Source organism: Solea solea, chromosome 5, assembly GCF_958295425.1.
Source record: "Solea solea chromosome 5, fSolSol10.1, whole genome shotgun sequence".
NCBI classification, from domain to species: Eukaryota; Metazoa; Chordata; class Actinopteri; order Pleuronectiformes; family Soleidae; genus Solea; species Solea solea.
The window spans coordinates 12841989-12864495 of NC_081138.1; the positions used below are offsets into that span (position 1 = coordinate 12841989).

At 37.0% G+C, this 22507-nt stretch overlaps 3 protein-coding genes across 4 annotated transcripts in view; 2 read left to right on the forward strand and 1 right to left on the reverse strand.

Annotated features, from left to right (window-relative positions):
- Positions 1-1883: 1883 nt before the first annotated feature.
- Positions 1884-8779, forward strand: cln6a (CLN6 transmembrane ER protein a). The gene is made up of 8 exons (XM_058628799.1): positions 1884-2117; positions 3586-3706; positions 3805-3903; positions 4521-4709; positions 5749-5804; positions 6228-6350; positions 7012-8505; positions 8634-8779. The coding sequence occupies exons 1-7, from the start codon at positions 2062-2064 to the stop codon at positions 7280-7282; spliced, it is 915 nt and encodes a 304-aa protein (XP_058484782.1). The 5' UTR covers positions 1884-2061; the 3' UTR covers positions 7283-8505; positions 8634-8779.
- Positions 8255-12080, forward strand: calml4a (calmodulin-like 4a). Of its 2 annotated transcripts, XM_058628800.1 has the most exons (5): positions 8255-8340; positions 8475-8505; positions 8634-8774; positions 9908-10096; positions 11582-12080. In XM_058628800.1, exons 1-5 carry the CDS (start codon positions 8338-8340, stop codon positions 11677-11679), a joined length of 462 nt encoding a protein of 153 aa, XP_058484783.1. In that variant the 5' UTR covers positions 8255-8337; the 3' UTR covers positions 11680-12080. The 2 variants fall into 2 exon arrangements, with proteins under 2 accessions (XP_058484783.1, XP_058484784.1); XM_058628801.1 differs by lacking the exon at positions 8634-8774 and having other exon boundaries at positions 8261-8340.
- Positions 12081-12089: 9 nt separating this feature from the next.
- The window catches only part of LOC131459246 (A disintegrin and metalloproteinase with thrombospondin motifs 7), a 74827-nt gene continuing 64409 nt past the window's right edge, over positions 12090-22507 (reverse strand). Inside the window, exon 24 of the mRNA XM_058628798.1 lies at positions 12090-14577. Coding sequence (XP_058484781.1) covers positions 14432-14577 — 146 coding nt within the window. The 3' untranslated portion in view covers positions 12090-14431. The remainder of the gene's footprint in view (positions 14578-22507) is intronic.

Genomic DNA, 22507 nt, shown 5'->3' on the forward strand with positions numbered 1-22507 from the left:
TAACAAAACTCAGTTACTAATAACTAAACACATAACAGAACCACAATAGCGTAAAACCAATTGCAACATAAAAATATGATCAATGGACAATAAGAGGAATTTAAGTTTATTGTTTTATTCATTGACCATTTTAAAACAAATGTGTATTTCTGTTGTTGGTGTAAAACTCAAGAGAATGTTGTACAAAAAAAAGGATAGAGAAACAAATGAGACAAAATGCACTTTTTTATTTGTTTTGACGTTTTTAAAATAAATAAATAAACTAAATTGTTACGTTTATTTTAGTTTTATGTTGCTATCAAGGGTGTGGTTGAAGGTGTAGGTAACTGGAAATGTGTTCACGTAAGGGGGCAGGAAAATAATTGTATTCTTCTAACTGTGCTGAATTGAAATATGTATTATGCCTTTATGTATCAATTTCTTATAGTATTATTATTATTGTTCACAGTCATGAAAAGGAAAAAAATAAAAATACAATTTATTTCAATTGCTGCATAATGATAATGACTTTTTGCCCCAACGATTAGACATTCACCACTAAGCAATTATTATTTTAAAACAAGTAATTAAAGCAAGCAACGAAGAATGAAACATGCATCACTTTGCATGGGGATGCTGAATAAGTTGTCAAGCATCAAACTGAGCAAAACAAGGCGACCTCTGCTGGCCACTGACCAGCTATTTTAAAACTGCACAGAGCATGTTTTCATTAATGAGTGCACATGCTGTCCACACAAAGTATATCCCACAGTCAGAGATATAGCAGCTTCTTCTGATTTATTAAACAGATTATCAATGTAAAAAATATGGTGCACTATACACTTCATAGAGGATAAATGAACAGCAGTTATACTTTATCTAGCTGGCACAGTTTTATAATTTAGATTTTGGGGTAGATTTGTTGAATTTGTTATTGTTAGCTGCGCACATTTGAAAATGTATAACTGTAGTCAACTTAAAGCCATTTACATATTGAAAGTACAATAATTTAATGCATCTTATTTAAGGTTATCTCATGTCTTGAGGTGGTAAATTTCACTACCCCCACTGCATATGCATCAGCTCATATTTGCATGAACAGGCAATACAAGAAGGTAAACATAAATGCTATAATTATTTTTTTACTCACTAATGCACTTGCTGTGGAAAGTGTTAATAATTACTGTGCCAATCATTTTTACTGAGCCTTTATCAGGCTGACAGAAGGATAATTAAACAATGCAAGTCTTTGAACAACCTTGTTCATAATTCCATTATAATTATGTACATGACACATACCAGTGGAAAGAGAGCATGTATGCTCCCCCTCAACGTGTGTGACATTGGTATTTAATATTTAGAATACTGACAACGCTTATCATTAATATGGGTGTCCAGGAAGCTTTGTCTGTACATGGACAGTAATATTATGATAATGACCTGACATCTGAAATAGACTGAGTAAGTCATCAAGTCATTGTAATTTCTCTAATTTCTGTGATGTTAATGCACGTTCACAAAGTTTTTTCCTCCTTTCTCGTCATACTTTTAAAAATATATCTCCAATAAAATACACAGTTTGCCCAAACTGTGGCATTTGAATTAATTTTCCTTTGATGTTTTGGTGCATTAAAAAACATTAACAGAGAAATAAGAATAAAGAAGGCTTAGTCAGGATTAAGATTGTAGCAGAATAAATTAAGAAAAGCAATTACTTCACAATAATTAGCAAAGACAATGCATTGTAATATTGAAGTAATTAAGTAACAATCTTGGATAGTATTTTTTCCTAATTACACAATTAAGTAATTAGGAAATGTTTGGACAAAACAAAACTCGTGGTGCCCTTTACCATCAGTCACTCCTCTGAAGCACGCTGATTGGTGGACCAGATAGAGGGGCGGGGACTAGCCATGATACAGGAAGTGAAGAGGAACGACTGTAGCAGCAAGAGGAAGTTAGTTATCTGTCAGTTAAATACAGTAATAAATAATCGATCGGGATTCCGATCACCGTCCCTGGTTTGATTGCAGGCTCGATCAGGAGACACAACACTTGCTGACACCAAGCACTGAGCCGGAAATGAGCTCCGTGCGGAAACGTCGAGGTTCCGATTTACGCGGGACAAAACAAACCAGGTTAGAGGGAGTGGACTGTCCGGCTGTCAGTGGAAGCATGTGACACATATAAACAGACGCCATGGTGCCCGTGGTCTTTAGTGCGACCGTTAGTGTTGGAGCCATAGTTTTGATATTGCTGTCATTCAACCAACCAGCATCCTACCTAAATATACATGATCATTTCAACATTAGGTCGATCTATGTCATAATGAAGTTCTCAACCAGTAAACGATATGCATGTAAAAGATTAAGTTATCTTAAACTTACATTTATTAACGTATATTATTGTTATTATCAAAGTATTTTGGCCTGCAACGATTAATCCATTACTAAATGAATCGTCAACCTTTTTAATAATCGATCATTTCTGAGATTTTAATAATTAAAACGAGCTTTCGGATTTTTTAGCTTCTTGAATGTGATTGTTTTCTGATTTCTTTGCTCCATATAACAAAGAAATCACTAAAACTGAATAATGTTGGTTTTTGGACAAAACAAGACATTCGAGAGCATCATCATTTGGTAAACACTGATCAACATTTTTCTACATTTTCTGACACTTTACAGACCAAACAAGTAACAAAATAGTTGACAGATGAATCGATTTTGAACTTTTTATTAAATAATGTTAGAGAAATCTCTCAGTAAGGGCAAACCTCTGACAGTGTTGCTAATTTTTTCACAGATCACCAATTTTTCCCCCTTAAATCGTAACCTACACATTCTGAAAGTGTCATCCAACTCTGTCCCTAACATTTTGAGTTATGCTGCTCACAGGCAGACATTCAGACAAATGGTAATAATATGGGGCCAAAAACCACAACACATTTATTAGGTTCTGGATTTACTTATTATCATTTAGCTGTGAATTGAGATTGTAGATTGACTAATTATTGTCAAAATATGCCATCACTGACAGAGAGTTGTATGAAGTGTAGTTATGATCATCTTTAGTGTCCTATCTGTACTGTTTATAGAATTCAGACTTTTGTATAAAATGGGAGCCAAGCTTGCTACTGTTAACTGACTGGCTGTTAAATCCAGCCAGTCAGAGTGGGCTGAGGTTCCCACAGTTCATTCAGTCGCGCTCATCCTCTGACAGATGGTGTTTGGCAGTAAGTAAATTGCACAGCTGCACACATTGCTCAGTAATATGAATAGGCCAGTAAATCCACAGATGCTGATGCAAGCGACCTCCAACAATGATTTTTCCAAATGTATAGACATCTTCTCACTATTGTTATCTTGTCAAACATAACCATGATGGTTTATTTACTCTATTTATTTGCACTTATTTTCACTTATTTACACTTATTGAAGGAAGGGAATGACCTAGCAATAATGAGAAAAATGTTTACTGCAGACGTGTTTCTTGACAAAAGTGTCCTGCACTTTTACTAACCACCTTAGTGAACCTTACTATACCTGCACATTATTATGTTGCTTCATTGGCTTTCTTTCAATCACTGTAAATGTGTGTTGACAGCACCTCAAGTGGTTTGAAGGAGAATGTGCCACAGAAGAAAAGACAGTGCTTCCACTTTGACCTGTGGTTCTGTCTAACTCTGCAGAACTGGATACTGGACTTTGGAAGGCCTATTGTCATGGTACATTTTTATTTTTTAAAATAAGGCAACAGTGAAATGATAAATGGTTGTTTGCACCTCATTTCAAGAAACTGTGAATATGTTATCATATGTATTAGATCATACTTCCTCTGGAATGGTTTCCGCTGAACAAGCCCAGTGCTGGAGACTATTTCCACATGGCCTACAATGTTATAACGCCATTCCTCATGCTCAAGGTAAGAACACAACTATGTTGATGAATGTAGACTTGTACCAACTCTCCAAATCCATGGTTTGGTTCACATGATTGCTCGATCATGATTGGACCAAAAAGGTTCATGCAGCTGAAAAGGATTAAAAAATAAGTTTGTTTTTATGCATTTAAGTGTTGACAGTGAAATACTTTTTTATCTAGCTCAACAGACTGGCAAACATAAGGAGACTAATAAAATAAATATTCAGCATGAGGTAGTAAAGCTCCATTTGGTATATTATGTAATACATTTTGTAACTTTTTCTCAATATCAGATTTATCAAGGCCGCAAGGGATTCAAACTTGAATAAATAGTCTAAATAAGTGCATATAAAGGTTTTTATATATGTAGGCCTTGACACCACCTCCACCTATTTAATTCTGCACCACATGCTCCAATGAGTTTGTTTACTTGAAAAGTGGGAGGATTCAATAAATTGTATGTAAGATGTTATAAAACATCACAATGTAAGTACTGAAAAAAAAAGATCTTCAAATTTAATCAGTGCATAACAAAAGCCAAGGATATAGCCTCACTGTTGTAATGCAGTAGTTGTTTTAGAGTGAACTGATTATCAGGTATATTACTTCTCCCTTCAGCTGATTGAGCGCAGTCCCCGTGCACTCCCTCGCTCGACTGTCTACCTCTGCATCATCACGTTTGTCATGGGAGCCAGCATCCACCTGGTTGGAGACTCTATTAATCACCGGCTCATCCTAAGTGGCTACCAGCTCCACCTGTCAGTCAGAGAAAACCCTATCATCAAAGACCTGAAACCGACTTCACTGGTAAGTTTGAGTTGGGTATAGTTTTACTCTGTAGTGGGTACAAAGGGAATACTGACATACAAAGTCAGGACGCCTTCTCAAATGCAATAAAAACTCAAATCTGTAATTTGTTGACTGACTTGTGCATTTATTTAATTACTGAGAAAAAACTTGGGGCCATGACATATTGATCTATGCTCATGAAATAATCATTTGTGGGCACAAGAGAGCTGAAGCTGCACGATGGATAGAGATAAAGTATTTCATTTTCAATTCAAAATGGGAATGACTTACCAAGATATTCTCAATAGCCTGGCATTACAAAGAATCATTATTGCCGAAGTAAAGCTTGAAAGATATTCACAAATTCAAACTTCCAGGATCAATAACATTGTTGAAATCATAGTGATGTGTCATAGTGAAAAGACCCGTAAATGGCACAGTGGTACTGAACATGATAATACACGCTCCCTGTATTCCCCCTTATCCCTGTAGACATGGATTGTCTGAAAAAAGAGGTATCACTAAAATTCCAATATAAGCATTTGCTTCAAGTCTACCTTCACATATATGCAGATCACTCATGTAGTGGACTCTGTATCATCACACATGCTGTCTTTTTAATCTTCCGCAAAGAGTCCAGTTCAAAAAAAGTTCCCCAAAACAAGCTGACTTGTCTGACCATAGCACATGTTTCCACTGTGAACATGGCAACATTTCTTTGCAAAGGTGATATACTTAGATTTGTAGATTTCTAAGTTACCACATGAGATGCCATCAGATTATTAATTTATACTATAAAGAATAAAAATTAGAGAAATTAGGAAAAGTCCTGAAAATAAAGATAAATGTTATTTACATGTGCTGCATTAAATGTGATGGATGAGGAAGAAAAACTGTAGGTTTTGTTGTAATCGTTCTTCTTACTGTACTCTGTCTGTACATGTTGTGAACAGTAGGTGGCAGTGTTGCATTAGGTAGAGCTGCAGGGCTGAAGTTGGCCTAAACACTTCCACAGAGGTTTTAGCAATTATACAACCCTTCATTCTTCTCTCCACAGATCGACTCTTTTGAGCTGTTGTATTATTACGACGAACAGTTGGGACATTTGATGTGGTATGTGTTTCAGATAATTTCCTTTGGACCATCTGTTGTCCTGTTATGTTTTAATGTTTGTGAGTGGAGAAATGGCTTTTTGATAAATGAAAAAAAATAACTGTATCCCTGTCTATAACCCTTAATGCCCTTTGCATAATTTATTTTTTTACAAAGAAATATCTCAAATACAGTACTGTGCAAAAAGTCATAGCGTTAGCAATGCTATTATGACCATACAGTGAAATTGTTTTTCAGTCACACTATTGGATAACCTCCAGAGAATAACATATATCTGGTTTCTAAAATAACAAATGCTCTGGGGGGAAAAATGTTTCTACAGGTTAAGGTGTCAAGTATTTAGTGTGACCTACCCTGACTCTTGAACAATAGTGTCCTCTGTACAGTTTAAACACAAAGTCTGTGTGTCTTGTTATATTTCAGGTATATTCCTTTCTTCATCATACTGTTCATCTACTTCAGCGGCTGCTTCACCGAGTCAGACCAACAAAAAAAGTTGCCCATATCTGGTTGGCTGTTGCTGGGACCTAGCGCTCTCTACTACTGGTCAGTTGCATTTTAAATCCATGTTAAGTTTCTGTACATGTCTCTCATGGATGCAAAGCTGTGCCTCTGCAGTTTATATGAAACTGTCACAGGACAAATCTGATGAGGGTCTTTAGTCAGTTCACATGTCAAAGAAACTATTTTACCACTCTGTGATGTAACACAAAGATAGCAAAAAGGGACGTTTATGCACGGAAACACAAAGAGAAGAGAAACCACGGCGGCTCAATTACCCCCAAATCTGTATCCACATCACCACCAAAATCTAATAACCTACATTCCACAAAAATGTAATCCAAATCAATCCTTGACTTTGTGACTTATGCTGCTCTCAGACAAATGCAGCCAACAACATAACCTCCTGAGCAGAGGTAATGAATAGAATCAGACGACTTTGGGTTTTATGAGGAAAAACAAGATTTGATATATTACTATTTGATTAATAGAGCAGCATCAGTGACTATAATGCACTGACTTGTAATATTTGACATGTATCTGCTAATGTAACAAATACACCAAACATTTTCTTTGTAAATCACTTTGATGCAGTATTGTGCTTATACCAGTCTGCTGGTTGTATTATAGCAGAAGTGGACAGTTGTAATGTAAATGAGTTTTTCTGTCTGAGTTCCTCTGACATCTCCTCCTTTTCTTTCTCAAGGTACTTGGTTACTGAGGGACAAATCACTGAACTTTTCCTCCTCACCTTCGTTGCCATGGTTGCCATGGTGATTTATCAACAGCAAAAAGGCCTCAGCCCTGACAGCAACGGCTTATTCCTGCTCTGTAGCTTCAGTGTTACGGTGCTCCTAGTGGCACTGTGGGTGGTCTATCTATGGAATGACCCAGTGCTACGGAACAAGTATCCTGGACTCATGTATGTGCCAGAGCCCTGGTCCTATTACACGTTACATATCAAGAACAACCACTGACCCGCACATGCTCTAGATCTGCATTACTTTGAGTCTGAGAAAAAAACCCAAAAAAAAAGCATTCCCCATGCCTCCCTGTCATGTTTTTATGAACCAACGGATGCATCTCTTCGTTTTCCAGCCAGATGTCCTGTGACTGAGGCGCTGTTTGAAATTTGGTGAAAATTATTTCTGTGCAACAACAGCCTCACTGTCTGGCATATGGTGCTGCTGGCGTCAGACTGGAATTTTTGTCCTTTTCTTCTATTTCTGTGCTAATACAAGTGGGAGTTGTGTTTGTCTCATTTTGCAAATGTGCATCTAGATTTGCAAAACTTGTCTGGATATGGTGAATAAGAACCAAGATTATGATGCTGTGGGCCTTCCCTCTGCTTTACCTCACACTTGTGCATTACACTCACACACTCTATCCATGGCTTGGGTTTTTTTTGTAAAAAAATCATGCCCCTCTTCATGCCCCTCACAGCTTTTGTGAATCTTTGTGAATTTGAGGCATTTGCAAGGTCTAAAATTCAATATTCTCACATTAAGTGCAGTTGAGTGGTATAAAACGCCTCATCTACAGGTTTCTGCCTCAGGTGTATATTAAATGATCAATCACAACACAATAAAGTATTGAATAAATATAAAATATTAACTGAATCTAAAAATACACCTCATTAACACACACACACACACTGTTTTACACTGTCTTGATTAAAATAATCTACTTTGAATGAATCAGAATGGTGTCCTAACTACCTACTCATAGTTGTTGTGTAACCCTAACACAAACATAACAGCAGTAGTTGCAATTTGATACAATATATGGCAATCTTGTACTGTGCCATTTGATACAACATTGCCTATATTATATGGCAATCTTGTATCAAATTGCAACTGATTAATAATTGGTCTTATTGTGGGCAATGAAAGGGAAAGGACAAAGCAGCACTGAGGATCTTGTATCAGTGTTTCCACAGCAACACATATAAAATTACTGCATGGACTTTAAACCGAGGCGGGGGAGCGGGTGACGCAGGTTACAGACAAGGAACTGACAAGGAACTGCATCGATGGTGAGCACTGGAACCTTTTACTCAGAAATGAACATTTAAAAAAAGTTTTTGTCTTGCTTTTTAGAAAATAAGACAAGGTGATCCTTTAATTACCCTTACCTGAGAAGTGTTGCCATGTTTATGTCACATTGCAGGCTAAATTCTTCACACCGGTTGAAATCAATGGTAAGCAGCACTGCACGTCGTTTTACATTTATTGGTGTTTGAAATCAATGATTTATCCTGCATATAACTGACTATAACCAACTACTGATTATAATAATACTGAAAATGCCCATGTATTTCCTTTAAAGAGTACAAGGAGTGTTTCTCCTTGTATGACAAGAAGCAAAAGGGCAAGATTGACGCCAAAGATCTGATCACAGTCATGCGCTGCCTTGGTACAAGTCCCACATTCAGTGAAATTGCAAGACACCTTCAAGTTCACAAGATTGGTAAAGTACAAACTAATTCTAGTTTCTAGTTTTTAATACTGCAAACATCGTCCCTGTATTTTCTGCATGTGGGAGTTTTTCTGACACTAAAACTGTGTTATGGACAAAGTCTTTGAGTGACACTATTCTGTGGTTATACGTGTATACATGTACAGTACGTCACTGCTATACAAGCAGAGAGGCAGAAACAAGAGCTTGTTTGTATGTGTTTAATAATGTATGATTATGAATACTGGGTATGTTTCCTATAGAGAAGTTTTATTGTTCACCTGAATGTGCAGCAGTGTTTTTTTCCATCGCAGTTTAACTTTAGTGGGTTATTACTAAATCTTGATTTTAAGGAGTTTATAAGTCTTTTATGAATTACAAATGTTTTTAATTATTAAATGGCATACAGTAAACAATGGTTTGACTTGAATTGTGACCACTCACATAGTGTCACATAGTATAATCTGAAAGATGGATCCACAAGAAGCTACTTTTGCTTTTCCATAATATTAACATAACCCATATTTGCAAATTAAAAAAATAAATGATACTTTTATGACTTAATACAATACATTTCTTACATACAGCTAAAAATAATAATAACATTGGTAAAACCGATGTAATCTCTTACAAAAATGTGTTTTTTAACTGACATTTCCAGTATTATCTATTCACAGGTGGCCCCTTCAGTCTGTCCTCACAATTAACTAGAGCTGTATTTAAGTGCAGTACTGTGCACCACCATTAGATTTGTTGTTTTAGCAATCCTATAATGACTTAATAGTTTCATTATTTCTCAATCACTTCATTAGAACACATCCAGAAAATACAGGGATGATGTTTGCAGTATTAAAATAACAACATTTTCAGAGAAAGGCTATTTAGTGAGATCGACCTTTGCACTTGAACAGCAGCACGACCCTGACTCTCTTAAACCTGGAGTGAAACCTGCATTTCGTCATTGGTAAAACCTGTGTTTGTCCAACTACTTCATTATTTGAAAATGTCCACTGTGAAAAAGGTCTACGACACCAGGTTTATTCAAGACATGCTTGAGCATTACATACCCAGGTTTTATTTAGTTTAACTCATAAGTTCATGATTGTTTGACAACATGACGACGATGTACTTTTGTGCCACATTAGAAAAGACAGGTGAGCTGGACTTCTCTTCGTTCCTGACAATGATGCACAGGCAGAAACAACAGGAAGACCCCAAGACAGAAATCCTGGAGGCCTTGAGGATGACGGACAAGCAAAAGAAGGGCTTCATTTCTGCATCTGAGCTGCGGGCCAAGCTCACCATGTTAGGAGAGAAACTCACTGACAGAGAAGGTAAAGTAACACCTGAGTCTGGTGAAAGATGGACGGTGGTAAACCTGGCCTACAGCAAATGCGTATAAAGACCTTTTTTTTTTTTTTAAATCGGTTATAGATGCATTGGTTCAGAGATCTTATGCAATGTCCTTGTGCAACATCTAAATGGGAAACTCACAAAATTGACCTCATGTTCTACTGAAGAAGACCTGAAACTATTGAGACCATTTACGCCTCAGGAAAAGGTTTATTGATGTTGTAAATCAAGTAAGAAGTAAACTCATCCATAGCCAATAGACTTCCAGTCAAATGGAATTTGTTTTGCAACAGTGGAGTAGCCCCCTAGTGGTTTTTCAATATATTCTCATTTCCAACAGGTGAACTTAAATCAGCCTGAAATGAAAGAAACCATGGATTTTACGAGTCCCACATCATTGACCAAATACCTTTTAGACACAAACTGATGGCAAATCACTGTGTGCAGGGACTCATTTATGTTAAGGATTAGTCAGTAAGGCAGTTCCAACTATTTTCACTCATTACACTAATATGTTACCCAGCTGCTCATGAGACTATAGAACTTCTCATTTGTCTAAGGCTGATTGATGTATCTTCAAATTTTTAAACTGCTTCTTCGAGAAGAAGTTATTTTTATATTTACTGCAGTAAGAGGACAAAGTGGATAATGACTTTCCTGACATGTAAACCATCTTTGACAGCAGTGAAGTAATGACAAGAAAAGCAGTCTTTAAATCTCATGCAGTTAAAACTGTGGGCTTGATTTTGATGGCATTTGTGTTTCAAAGCCCAAATGTAATTATTCAAACAGTTACTGGCTGCTTCCCTGTGGAGACACATCCGTCATATTTATGGATTCCCTGACCACAGAGGCAGATATTGATGCCTCTTCAGTAAATGAGCAGCAAACTGCACAACTGCAGTGAAGATGATCTCACTGTACACACTAGTACACACGTTTGACTTTACAGAAGGGAGTCTTTCTGATTGTTTAACATTTTACTTCTTCTGTTGTTAGTTAAGCTAGAACTAATAGCTGATGCTGATTGTATTTTTTATTTTATTTAAAAACGTAATCTTAAACCAAATACTGTCAAAAATAACTACATCACCCTCTGCATTTATACATGAAAGTAGTAACACAAACATACAGTTTGTGAAAATACATTTGTATTTTTGACAAACAGCTGCTCATGCTGAATTATTTTATTCACCATATTTGAAACACTGTTGAGCTTTGAGCGAGGATAAACTATACAAATAATTATTCCAGATTTGCTATTCATTGAGCAGATGTGATTTAATGATAGCTCCGGGTATAACATACACACACAGTCTGGTTCAGCAGAGATGTTATGGCCTTTGTTAGGTACAAAAACAAACAAACACAAATGAAAGGCAAAGACCAGCAGCGATGATGTCACACACAAGACTTTTCAGGCATCATTTAAAAAAAAAGCTGTTTTCTGTGTCTTCTATTTTCAGTGGATGAGCTCTTCAGAGAGGCAAACGTCAAGTCAAACGGGACCATCAATTATGAAGAGTTCACCAAGATGGTTACACTGCCACCTGTTGATTACTGATTTTCACTGGAGTTCAAAACTGACTTTACATGCCACCTGATGAAGAGAAAGCTTGCTGGATTAAAACTACGTGTTCTGGCCAGCAGCTGTGCAGATGTTTTGCTTTATTTTTCTGATTATTTAGTAAGAATGCAGAATCTCTTTGATCTAACATATATTATATACACGTGTTTGCTCTTTGTGGAGCATTGCTGTTTTACTGCCTCATGTCTAACACAATATTCATTCGGGCGGTTTGTCTCTAATAGGTTGACATTTCATTTACTTAAACGCTTATACTCTCAGTCATCGTTTGTCAAGCTGGTTGTTGCACCTAAATTGATCGATTCAATTTAGAGCTTGAGTCTATGATTTGTTTCTGAAACACCTTTTATGTTATCTGTTGAAATCACCTCCATGTCCTGATGAATTGCAAAACAATAGAGCACACACCAGGGGCACATATATATACACACTATGTATATATGTATATACTATATAGTGTATATGAACCTTCCTTATGTAATGTGGACATTTGCATGTGAATACAACCATGTTGTGGTTCTTTGCGGTCGGCTGACCGTATGTATCTCAGTGTGTCTCAGGCCGAACAACAACATTATCATTATGAACTGTGTATAGTGTTATATAGTATAGTGTCTACAGTATAGTTATGGCTTCAGACACACACTGTCTTTTTCCCCCCAGACAACTCGATTGATGGCGTGACATGAAGAGGATTTCATCAAGTAATATAAAAAGTGTTTTTTTCGAACCCAATTGCAGAGTGAAGCTTTGATGTCTCATGTTCAACACTTTTATTTTTACAGTGTTTTTTTTTATCCAGTATTAAATTGCTTTTGCAGGTTTGTCATCTCATTTTAATACACATTAAAAGTAACTTAAAAGCATAATCATTTTTAATGAATGACTCCTAACTGCCAATTAGTACACTACACAGTTCCTGAGGACAGCATGTACATTAGTCAGTGTGACAATTTAGCCCAAAGCACAACTTTGATTGTTTTCTCATATACATTTTGCTGACATTTCATTTGATATACTGTATAGCAAAGACATTTTTTTAAAACGATTAGACATGAAGCAGCTTTAAGAAATACAAGATAATACGACTGCACTGCAGCTGCCTGAGCCCTGTGCTTGTTTTCCAATTTCTGCTGTAAACAAGCACATGAGCTAAAAGAGTAAAATGGCAGGAGTTAAGTTTGTCCAAGACAAAAAAATGGCAAAAACAACAACAACTTACTGTACAGTATAAACCTAATCCTAACACATGAACATTGCTGAATATAACATGCAATGAAACTGTTACTACGTAAGGTCCCTCCATTTTGAAGTATTTATTCTGAAATTATTAAATCAAATGGTTATTAAAAAAAAAAAAAGGCTGACATCTAATTATATAATATTCAAGTAAATAAGGCAATGAACCTGCCAAAACCCAACCCAATATACCCGAGTCTGTGTGGCCTCAAGCACCCAGAGTATTCCTGCTGAGTATCTCCACTGTTCACATTTATACATTTTATTTATTTTGTAATTTAAAACTTTTGTTGTAAAACCAAAGTGTGATGTTAAACAACTGAACCCTGCTTTGTGTGACAGCTGTCGACGGCTTGGTAACTTTAAAGCTTCGGTTTCCTTGGCATTTGATGTAGTGTGAAATAGATTTGTCAAGAGTGATCAGCTGCTGCCTTAAGATAAATGGTTTTCCCTGTTCTGTTTTCCCATTTGAATTTTTTTCTTCAGATAATACGAGTGACACAGAAATGGGTTGTCACGTACGGTTAAGCTGCGGCCACCTGTAGTAATAATTTTACATTCCTTGGAAAGGAATTGTGCTTTTTCTTCATTTTGGCAGAGTAAACATGTTTGTCTACTTCTGTCTGAAATCAAAAACATGGGAATATTTAAATTTCAAAAACAGTGGTGACTGGGGATGGTTGTAAAATAGTCTGTATTCCACATGTGAGGAAGTAGCACCCTGTGGCCAACAGACAATTTTCAAAGAAATAATAGTTTTGAGGTATTTGAGTATTTTTCTTCTCATCAATTTTGATTGCAATATCATTGTCTGCTTTGCACTACAGGTGTTTATTGTTAGTTGTAAGGTAAACTAGTTCAGAAGCTTCAAAATACAAACTGAAAATACTGTCAGAAATGTTACAACCAGGTTAAGTCCCTCGATCAGCCACTATTTGCTGCCCCCGTCACACTAGTAAACAATCAGTTTTTTTCCACCACTAATTTTTAAGTCTTATAAAAATTGCACCCCATGACTCATAAAGCACATTGCAAATGTTACACCCGTTGTCTGTTTCTCTCTGTCCAGTTTCTGTTGCTGTCAATAAAATTAGAGCATTGTACCAACAATAACACTTAATGAGCGATAACCTATGCATGCAAGGATGCATTAATAAGATAAAAGACCCTTGTATTTTATGTAACACCATATCTGTTACATGCAAATACTGATTCATAAAATGTCAATCAGTATACTATAGAAAAAAAGTGCAAACAAATGTTTACATTCTCATTATTTACAGAGGGAAACGGCTATGTTTTGTTAGCGGTCCAATCATTTTTCAACCCAATGTAATGATTCCACCATCACAAAGATGCAGATGAGTTTGTTCATAATTTAGCTTCTAGTGGTGGAGCAATCATGAAAAGGCTCCGCGGTTTTGATTGGAAATTATGATTTGCACTATATTTCATCACTCAGCGAGGCATGTCAGTGCACTGTTGCACCTCAGGGGTGAGATGTGCTGCCGCGGCGGGGGCGCTGGCTGCAGGTTTTGCAGCACTGTGCTTGTACGTTGGCCAGGTGGCAACGGCTGAGCAAACGGAGAGTCTGGCAGAAACGAATCGTCAAGTGGTCACGAAGACAAACTGTTCCTACAAAGGAAGTGCAGAGGGAGAGAGAGAAAGAGAGAGATCAAACACACAGGTGGAATTCAAACTTAACATCGTATTCAGCTGCATGTTGTGTCATTACTAAATGAATGAAGGTCATATAAGGGCTGTGATTTCATATCTGGCATTAAAATCACATCAGGGAGGATGTGATTCTAGGGTTTGATTTTTAACTCATCCTCTGTGCATTGTAATGTTTCAAGGTGTGCGTTTTTATTAGTGTCCACTAGTGTTGTGTTACTCACATCAATGACAAAGTACTAGGGCATTAGGAGAGTTAAAAATGAAAAAAAAAAAAAATCAATCTAATATCATTTTTGCAGCTTTAGATTTAATTATTGGCAACTGTCAAGCCACAATTCAGTATCACATCCTCCTGACATGACTTTAATGTAAGATGTGAAACCAACATTCACACAGTCCTCTGTGCATAACTATATTCTACAATTTAACATCAAGATCATTTCCGGCGTCAGCAATTAAGTTAATCAAATCTAATACTCATTAGACATTTATTGACATATTTTAATGAAAATATAGAATCAATGGCATACTCTTGTACCAATCGAATCTGTACGAGTGTTAGCAAGGAACCGACTGAACTGACTTCTTCATGGCAAGATGTAACCAAGGTACATAGATTTATGTCAACAACGTGCTCATGAATGATGATGACGATGATGATGATGAATATTTACATGCTTATTCAACTATAGTTCAGGAACATTTGTGCACAAAACTTCCCAATGGCCATCTGGGAATTTTGTCTGTGCGTCTTCCACTCACACATGTAATAAACGTTTTTTTGTAGCCGTAAAAAAGTCTAGTATCCCTAGTATCAGCCCTTCAGAGCTTTTCAGGGTAAGGATTAAGTCCCTAGACTGTTTTTGGGCTCAAAGGCAGATGGCAATCAATAAAACAAGGTGCGGAAAGCATCTTGTTTTAGCAGATATGGACATGTGGACATGTGGACATCACTCTAATTCTTTTCCTCTCTTCATTCCCTGTGCTTTTCCTGTTAAGAAGAAATGTCTCCAATCATGTGTTCAGTAGATGCTGATTTCTGGCACTTTCCAAAAAACATGTACATTGGATGAAGAGGTAAGAGGAACAACTCAAATGTTTGAGGACGTAAAAGGAATTGGTATATTTTGAAGTGACAACGTAGTCTTCCCTGCTCAGACCACAGTTGAGGAGAACAGTGTCCATGTTTGTGAGAGGCTGGGGCAACGCAGATCAAGTAGGTCAGTTATAAAACCTGCTGCAAGAGCAGTGTTATTATGTTTTTCAGTGGTTGTGGCAGCTATATTTAGAGCCTGACTGATTTATTCCCTGGAAAACAAATTTGTCTGATGAAAATCTTTCATGCCATCAGTTTATGTTGATGTTTACTATAATGAAACTCAACAGAATAAAAAAAAGACGGTTTGAATTTTACAAAGCAGAAAAGACAATAATTCAGTTTTGTTGCGACATGCAGACGTTCAGCTTTGAGTCCTTCACGTCAGTTTATCTGTTATTGTGTCACAGTTTGCACATGAACCTCATGACTTCATGATTGGTGATTTTTTGTCTGCCGTTCTTTTATATGGTTTTTGTACGAAGGTTTTTTTTTTTCTGTGAAGAAAATGTTCATCAGCACACACTGTTAAAGTCAAAGTGCAGTCAGCTCTAAATCAATATAACACAATTGTACACAGGCAATGACACAATTGCAAACCTGCAATTCCATTAAAAACTTAGGCATTGACATGTGGCACACAGGGGTCACTGCTTCAACATTCTCTGTGAGATTCTCTTCTTCTGTACAGCCATGTCAATAGCTCAGTAAACAGCGGAAAGCAAAAGACGACACTGGGCTTTGGCAGTAATATGTTTTCCTCTCACTGTTTGTAAAACACAAAGCACACATCATACAGCATACAACATACCCCTTGTCATTCTTTAACATACTGGGTTTGCACTGATTCCGACAAAAACATTGTCAAAGGGCCAGAGGGTTAATCACAGCATCATGAGTGGGCAAGCAGGAATAGAACAGGTGAAGAATACTTCACGAGAGATAGGCTGTTGAGCAACAGTCACTAAATAAAATGGGTTCCAGAAATTATCTCCCCATGCAACATCATTTGTTCATCCGTAGTCATTCGGTACACTCCAAGCACATCCCTCACTTTCACCACCTGTGCCCTCAAGGACACACTTAAGCTCTTAAATGCTTCAAAGGGTTCATCAACGAGTCTCAACCAGTGTTGGCCTGACGTTTGGAGCGAGCATTATTGGGTTTTAGAGCTTTTTACACAAGCTCCACGAAGGTGCTGTCATACTCCCATGCATTATGTTACATGTGTTGTTTACACTATAGGCCAGTGAAACAGGTTTTAACTGTAAAGTTTGACATTAGATTCTGTTAAATATGAGCCAACAAAATTCATTTCACACTGGTGCTGAATAAAAGTGGGGGGACGGACTCTGTTGGTTGCAAACTCAGTTTGAATGGAAGTCTGTGGGAAAATGCTTCAAATTCTAATTCTAATTCTAATTTAGGTGGGAACCAGAGGTGGGGGACTGACTTAAGTCGCAAATTTGAGGACTTGAGACTTGTTTGACTAACGTTAGTGAAAGGCTAGACTTGACTAAGACGTGACACTCAGACTCCACTTAGACTTGAGTAACATGACTTTGTGGAATATCTTCACTTTCTCAAATACTGAGGAGTCACTGTTACAATTTCGTGGACAACATTGGGTGTCTGCTTTTGCGGCCTTGTGTACAAACCTGGCAACCGAGTAACGCCAACACCACATACGTGACACTTCAAATCCCACAAAGGAAGGTAAAAAAGGAAGTCAGTTGGTTTCTGTTTTAATCCAGTGCTAGTTAATGTCTTGGTGGGTCATAAGCTGGTTATGTTTCGTGCCTAACATTTGAAATGCATTTCCATGGTTTAATGTAGCCCAATGTAAGTATTCTTTATCATGTATTTATTTTCATTTTATTGACATTAATTATATATAATATACGTTTATATATATATATATATATATATATTTTTTTTTTTTTTTTTAAACAATTCAGTTGTATGGGACCATGAATAGTTTCTGTTACTAATAAAAGTCTAGCAGTTCAAAATTTCTCTTAATAAACTAGTCAAACCCAGGGTTGTTTGTGGCTGTTCTTTATGGAGACATAGTTTCTCAGCTGTCTTAAAGAAAACATCTCCATCTGAGGTTTTACAGCTTTGAAACATCACACACATACAAGTCATTTTTAAAGAGCTTTTCGATACATATTATGAACCTGGAACCTTTTTCTTTTGAAAACATGAATCAATGTAGATCATTAGCTTCTGAATCAGCACTGTGGAAATTTGTTGAGGGACTGAATCCACACCATGCACCCAAATGACCTTCCTCTCTTTGCTTTAGGCTACTGTAACACACACACACACACACACACACACACACACACACACACACACACACACACACGTTCGACATTCATGACATTCCTTAACCACAATTACTACTGGCCTAATCCTAACCCTGACCCTAACCCTAACCCTAACCCTAACCTCAACCTAACCATAAAACATATCTTCATCTTAAAATGTAGTAATTTACATTATGGGGACTTGCTTTTTGCCCCCACAAGGAAGACAAGTCCCCATAATGTGATTGTGTAAACAGGTTTAGGTCCCCACAACATTAGTAATACCTGGACACACATTACACACAAAGGTCTGCTGAGATCCAGGTGGTGTACTCACCAGTTTGAGGAATGTTGCGCACTAATGAATGATGTGAATTATTAATCAGTGTGCACATTTTTTTTTTCAGCAGTCAGTCAATTATTTAGAGCATCCCTTACAGCTTGTGATCTCCTGGGTGAAGCAAAACACAGATGACGAGTGGATACACTTAACAATGTCAAAACAAGAGAAGCATATTAGAAATCAGTGTTTTTCCACTGATTTATTCAGAGAGTGGCTTTAAAAGCAAAAACATGACTCATAGCTCATCTTGAACCTGAGATATTCTCGTGAAATGAGTGACAGACCGACAGCGCAATTATCTCAACAACGTGCTCACTCAGAAGTTGCGGTAAAAACAAAACGGCATACGAGTAATCTCAATCTTTCTTTTGCTGTCAGAGGTTGGGATCAGGGGGGTCAGAGGCTTCTCTGAGGCCAAGGGGCACATGCAGAGAGAGCATCAAAGAGAGCTCAGTTAAGTAAACTCACTGATGTGAAATCCATATTTTCCTCTTTTTTTTAATTCTGTCCCACGCTTTGAAAACCACATGCACTGTCCATGTGAAGGATGAACTCGTATTAACTTATCCTCCTGCTGTCTAAGAAACAAACCTTGACTTCATCGATGGATATTTGATGACTTACAGCCATGATTTATTGCTGTGCAAACAAAAAGAAAATGTGTCCACATTTCATGGGAAGTTACCTGACAAAAAAAGTTACTTTAAAACTTTAAAAACATGAATGTGTTCCTCAATTCTTGACTTGGTGCATTGTTTTAGTCAAAACATTACACTGGGGAATGTTATGTTGACACATGGCCTTTTTTAAATGTCAGGTTGTCCAATCCAGATCTAACAAACCTTCCTTCCTGACCCATGTACAGTTCGACATTTATGCTTAGGTGTTAAGAAAATAGTAGACATGGTTTGTTACACAAGCACAATTGTGCATTCTCATTGGAATAAGTGCAATGGATAAAGTTACCTTCTGCTCCATCACTTAACATTCCTATCACATTTAGTCTCCACTAAACTTTAAGAGACCTGTATTACATCAGTGCAGCTTCTCATAAGCAGCCGTGGAGAGAGATTGTGAAGATATTTGACAGGAACGCTTTTATTTACAGGATGCGATCACTAGAATATCGCTCAGTGATCGTATGTCGCCTGTGACCACTGCTGATAATATTACCTGACATAATCTGTTTTCAGATGATGGACACAGCATACAAATAATGTGACATTGTTTTCAAACCGAGGCAGAATAATAACATCATCAACAACAAACATCACCATACATTACGCACTACATTACTTTTACGTCCAAGTTAATGTTTGTGCAAAATGTAATAACATTTCCAACATTTTCAGGTCTTCATAATATCACTCCTAAAAATATGAGGCCAGTGTGATCTTTTTGTTCTGTTTGAATACGAATATCAATACACGTCACTGATGTTCGACCTTAATCTTTCTCTCAAATTGGTTTGGACTTTGTGCAGATAAATAAGATGCACCAATAACATTTCTATTGATAATAGATTGACAAAGGTGGAAGGCAAAACCATTGTGGGCTATTTTATTATGTTTCTTTGCTTTAGATAACTATACTCAGCCTCACAGAGTGTACAACAAATGGTTCATGAAATATGAGTTATTTTATCGATTTAATGGCGTTTATTTAACTCTGCTGCTTTCTTTCACTTCATTAACCAAGAGATTTGTGTAAAAGTCGAAATAGCAACTGGGATCTTATTACAAGGACATTCGTGCTGTTTTAGACTAGGTTCACAGGTTAAAATAAGATATAAACAACAGCTGTCTTCTATTCATTGTAGTGAATGCATTTGGCGTGACAATAAAGTTGAAATAAATGTGCTGCGGGGGTTTTTTCCTCTTTTAAGGCATTTGACCAAAAACTCACAAAATCCCAAGCATAACCAGCTGTTTGCCGCAGAAATTATCATATGCTTCACATATTGTGATAAGACTTTAATACCTGTGTGCCTTCAAAATGTCAGCAAAGCTGGCGTTCAGAGTACAACAGGCTGCCCTCTGAGGAGAGGGGGACTGTGATTTCATATGCGATATATAAAATACAAATGCCACTGAACGAAAAGTGAACGACTGCAGAAGCTGAATAAAAATGAGTTTTGTTGAGGCGCAGAAATGCACAAATATTGAATCTGTAAAAAAGATTTTTTTTAGATAACTGTAACGTATATTATGAGAGGGATGAAGGCAGGATGGTGGCAGCAACGACACGTGTTTCTCTGCAGATCACCTGTGAAGCACACATGGAGGCCTGTGAGGGTCTTCAAAGAGACCAGTACATCAAAGCCATTATGTAAACCTCTCTCTGCTGTAGTTATAATGTATATAAAAGTTTTAGGGACACTGTGTCACAGTATGGAGCTCAGTCAAGAGCAGTGGATAGGAATGTCAAATTGTGAATGATGCGTTTCAAGCAAAAGCAGATAAAATGCCTATCATTTACTCTTGTGAATAGTTCCTTTGTTTGCAATTGTCTTGGGTGGAAAAAATGCTGCACGCCAGTCTAACAAAGAAGACCTTTGAGGATACTGTAGTCCGCCTTTCCACTCAACTTGTGATGTTGCATCATTAAAAGTGCTGGTGGATTCCCAGAGAAAGCAATGCTGCCACTAACACACAAGTATTGCAAGTGAGAGTGTAGCACGACATAATACTAAAGATATTAAAGTGAACTAGCCCCACCTGCAACACCTCCAAGGTCCACAATTTAGGAAGTAATAAGGTCTGATAAAGTACTCTGCTTCACATGATCAACACAGCGGAGACGTTCAGGCGATTACTGAATAGTGAAATAGGAATTGATTATGACACTTTCTACAGTACCTATATTATCTTGAAACTTCACTGTGTTCTGCTGGCTGCTGTTTCTATTACGTTTGATGACAGCAATTAGTCCGATTAGATCAGTAGGCTGTCATGTGGATTTAGCCTCAGTTTATGCAGACGCTGTGCTCCACTTGTTGTTTTCTAGCCTTGGAAGATAAGCTGTATGTGTAGGTTTTATGCATTTATATGGATTAGATGCTTTTCCACAGAGTCATGTTTATCAGTACAAACACATCACAACACTCGTCTCCTTGAAGATTAGAAAGTCCATTTGTTTATGTTTTTATATGTGAAGCAAAAAAACAATGGTACACTACAAGGACAGCGATATTTATATGAAGCAAATGGTGACAATGATTTACGTTATATTGAACGTACCTTGTATAAAGTAATGCAGTTATTTGCTCTTCTGAATTAGCTATTTTTCCCAAACGTTTAAAAGCACTGTATGTTATTTTCTAACGCTAGGGATCTGGCAATCAATACAATAACAGAAGACCTACAGTGTTTTGATGAGATGAGATTGTGAAGCAGCATGGAATCATGGGAATTCTTGTTCGAGGAGATCTTTGGTGGCAGAATGCACAGCACGGTCATTTCAAAATAGCGGTCCTTTAGCTTGAATATAAATATGGATTCCATCACACGGCAGAGTAGTGGCTGGAATTGTCACTGGTTAGAATGCCGGTTTGACCGAGTGCCTTTCTGAGTGGAGTTTGTATGTGTGATGGATTTTCTCAAGGTTTTCTCCCACAGACCAAAAATGTCATATAAAGTCATATATGACTTATTATATGTCATATAATATATGTCATATAATATATAAAATGTAATGTTTTTAGATATTTTAAAGCAGAAATGTTACATATTAAAACCATACATTTCATGAGACAGTACCGTTCTTTCAGCAAATTAATCATTTCAACTTTCCGATTCATCTGTCATCTTCAAACTTACTGGATTTGATTGCCCAAAAAAGCAGTTAAGACTCTTATCCGATCTGCTTGGTTTGAGATTCAAAGAGAAATCTGGAGAAATGACTGGCAGATTATCCAGATTCTTGCTAAAAAATAGAGCTAATGTTTTCCCCTTAATGTAAACCAAAATCTATCAAGAATACATTGACATCGCAAGTCCACAAGTTTTTGATTTTATACTGGAATGTACATCAAGGAAGCAAAGCCATGTGACTGCAGTCAAGAATAAATAAATGATTTATTCAAATGTATTCAAAAAATGTTCTGCATCAAGTCTTTGAATCGAGCTTCAGCTACAG